The sequence below is a fragment of the Zychaea mexicana genome, assembly GCF_025766255.1.
Source record: "Zychaea mexicana strain RSA 1403 chromosome Unknown BDB00scaffold_286, whole genome shotgun sequence".
Lineage (NCBI taxonomy): Eukaryota > Fungi > Mucoromycota > Mucoromycetes > Mucorales > Lichtheimiaceae > Zychaea > Zychaea mexicana.
The window spans coordinates 11896-15002 of record NW_026516949.1 but is presented as its reverse complement, the minus strand read 5'-3'; the positions used below and the strand labels follow the sequence as shown (position 1 = coordinate 15002).

General features: G+C 40.2%; 2 protein-coding genes across 2 annotated transcripts; both read right to left on the bottom strand.

Annotated features, from left to right (window-relative positions):
* Positions 1-1173: 1173 nt before the first annotated feature.
* BDB00DRAFT_880599 (uncharacterized protein) lies at positions 1174-1783 on the bottom strand (the record flags this gene model as incomplete). The annotated part of the gene is made up of 3 exons (XM_053128013.1): positions 1174-1328; positions 1408-1554; positions 1654-1783. 3 exons carry the CDS (start codon positions 1781-1783, stop codon positions 1174-1176), a joined length of 432 nt encoding a protein of 143 aa, XP_052972107.1.
* Positions 1784-1848: 65 nt separating this feature from the next.
* Positions 1849-2890, bottom strand: BDB00DRAFT_943891 (uncharacterized protein; the record flags this gene model as incomplete). Its single annotated transcript, XM_053129474.1, is given in 4 exon segments — positions 1849-1978; positions 1991-2096; positions 2502-2654; positions 2717-2890. 4 exon segments carry the CDS (start codon positions 2888-2890, stop codon positions 1956-1958), a joined length of 456 nt encoding a protein of 151 aa, XP_052972106.1. The 3' UTR covers positions 1849-1955.
* Between the last annotated feature and the right edge of the window lie 217 nt (positions 2891-3107).

Here is a 3107-nt window from a genome sequence, read left to right as displayed (position 1 = left end):
ATGTAAATTTATTAATGGGCATGTCAATACAGGTAATGTAAATAGATTTAACATACCATTTTCCTTTGGTCACTGTCTGCTTCAGTATTATCATTTGTCGCTGGTCTCTGTTCAGCTCCTGGGCTCTACCATCTGCCGCCTTTCGTTTTCTTAGTGACAAAGACAATGTTGCTGCCCGTGCGTCGCTTGCCTGACGCTCCTTGAGCCAGTCTATGCGAACCTGTCGTGCAAACAAATCCTTGTGACAATCATTCCTTTCCTGTATCTCTCTTTCAAGGGGAGACTAATTTCTCTTTGACGTTAATCGAGGCGTATCTGTATTATACCGCAGAACAATAAAGTGAGCACTTACTAGAGTGCGCTGTGGCACGTCATTGTTATTCTGTCTGACTGGAGCTGGCTATGTAAGAAAAAAAGTTAGGATTTATTTGTAGGACATTACTATTCAACAGGATGTAATACATACTGGCTGCCATCTTTTAAAAATAGAGGTGCTATACCCCTTGCCGTCAAAGACCTCGCTAACCTCTCTAATAACATCTGCGATATCTGTAAGATAATTAGTTTCGTACAGAATGTTTGTTTTACACTGGTGCTTTTTTAAAACATGAAAACGTACCACGGTTGTCTAATGCCCATCTCAGTGCAGCACAAAGGTCGAGTTCACGTTCATCAGACATGAGTATGGATACAGGGTGTTGGAGAAAAAATAAAGTAATAAAATCACTTGTTTCCAGCAGAGCTTATATATAGAGCGAGACTTTTTTTTTCAGGGCATACACCGATTGGTATATAGCTCTATTGGGCGCGCAATGACATGGAAAACGCTTTTGGAAGGACGTAGTACAAGGGCATTACCTTAAAAAAAAGGTTTTTTAAAGCAGGTGACTTTCAGTATTTTACTTTAGCTCAGGTAAAAGTGTGCCAGTATACTTTTGGTATGTCTTGTTTAATGGTACTTTTGCAGTTTATAGTGCGACTGCGCTGTTGTGAAATAAGTGGTTGACTGTAAGACATGACACACAAAATTCCTTTGCTCGATCAGTGTAAAGTATATCCCACAATGAACTCTTTTTTAATATATCAGCATACTGTGAGCCAATAAATATCAAAACCAAAAAGTGTTTTTTTGAAAAAGGAATTTTATTTAACAAAAAAAGCAAACAAAACCGATCAGCGGCGACCGGCAAAAGGACACAACGAGATAAATGGATCCTCCTCGTCTTCGTCTTCGTCCTCCTCGTCTTCGTCTTCGTCTTCACTGTCGTCGATGCAGACGGCGCGTATTCCCGTCTCTACGTAGAGCTTAGCCAGTTTTGCCTGGAGCTCTTTTAAAGAAAAAGCAACTAGGAGTTAGAACAAAATGACAAGGCTGCAGACTAATAGTGTGTTAAAATGACAGTATACCTTCGCTGAGACGGGCATTTATGTAAGCAGCGGCAATCCGCTGCTCGCGCTCCGACAGTGCATCAAAGGCTTTCCAAAAGCCCCTGGATATTTCCCAGGCCAAAGCAGTGCTGGTGTTGGTGACAGGCGAGGGTCGGACAGTGCTGCCTATATATTTTAGAGGCAATACAGCACAGGGTGATTGATTAGTATGCATTTTTATAACATGTGAAAGTATAACATAAATCATATCAAACAAAAACATACCACATAGGCGGACTTGAATAAAAATACCCAATGGATTAAAATCGTCTTTACGTAGTGAGGAAAGTTGGATCCAGAGCTCACGAGCGATAGCGCGGCTGATAGAGAAGTGGCAAGTGGTGGTGTTGTGCATTTGTCAAGTGTAGAGTGAGAATGATTTGAAAAGAACACAGTCTTGAAACTTCCTTTATATATATAATGCTCTACTGCTGTACAGTATTGTACTACTTAATGTATTGTAGTAAGGGGGGAAAATCATCTAAATGGTACTACCCACGCAATCAGTCAATTACAAGGACAATAGTTTATTTCCAGCCAAGGATGTTTGCTATAAACATACGTAATTGCATCTCTAATACTTTTAGCTGTAGGCTGCCTCGAGTAACATTCTTGGCAGTTGATCCAGTAGGAGGTATTCTGAACGAATTAAACTCAGATACAGTCAACTACAGATAGAATGAATATACAATGGTGGCTCGAGTTTCAATAAAACGGGATATAGGCACCTTGCTCAGTTTCCAAGTACTGAATGAGTTGTGGAACAACAGCTCGGTACGGGAGGACTTGTGGATCAAATACAGTAGACGCTCGCCCCCCTTTAGAGTATTTTTGAGGCTTCGTAATGATACATTGTACGTTTGTTGGCCTAACACTAAAGTTAGCAGTATTCAAGAAACAGTTTACCAAATCAAACAATCAGAACAAATAATACCTTTGATAATGTGTTTGAGACCATTTCGAGCAGCGAGGCGGTGGTACATATACAGCCATACAGTAGCAATATTGGCTATGATGCGAATTGCTTCGTCCGAGTGACGTTTAGCATTTGTTTGAAATGCATATATATATACCCATGCATCTATGTTGTAGTGTTGAAGGTGCAAGTCCTGTAGTGTCGGCAAACATATTTCTGGCACTAGCTCCACTATTCTGTCGGCTAGATTCTCTTTGTGATGTATGTTGTCATGTATAGGCGGAAACGCAAAGTCGGCGTTGGAGATGCCCTACAGATATTGGTTGCATATCCGTTAGCACTTGACTTTTACACTGATAACATCAATTTTACATTGTATCTTTCACCGTTCTCAGAATTAAAAGAATCGCCGATATGGGCGAAATCATCCGCGCGTCTATCATTCGAGCTGTTTTGCTTAATTGTAATCATATCAGTAAGTGAGTTGCTAAAAGCCGTGGCATTGTTGTTATTCTTTGATACCTGCTGACGTTGGAAGAGTGACATAGTGGAGAAAATAAAAGGAGTTGCGGCTGAATGAGAAAGAGTGGATTATTGCAATAATAATTGCAGTGGGGTAATTACTTTATAGTCGACGGCTGCATCGATGTTATATCGATCAATGATACATCATTATCTTATTTACATAAAAAAGGGGCACGGGGGATTAGACGTCTTCACTCAAAGATTGCAACACATGTTCTGATTTAAAAACTGTTATGTG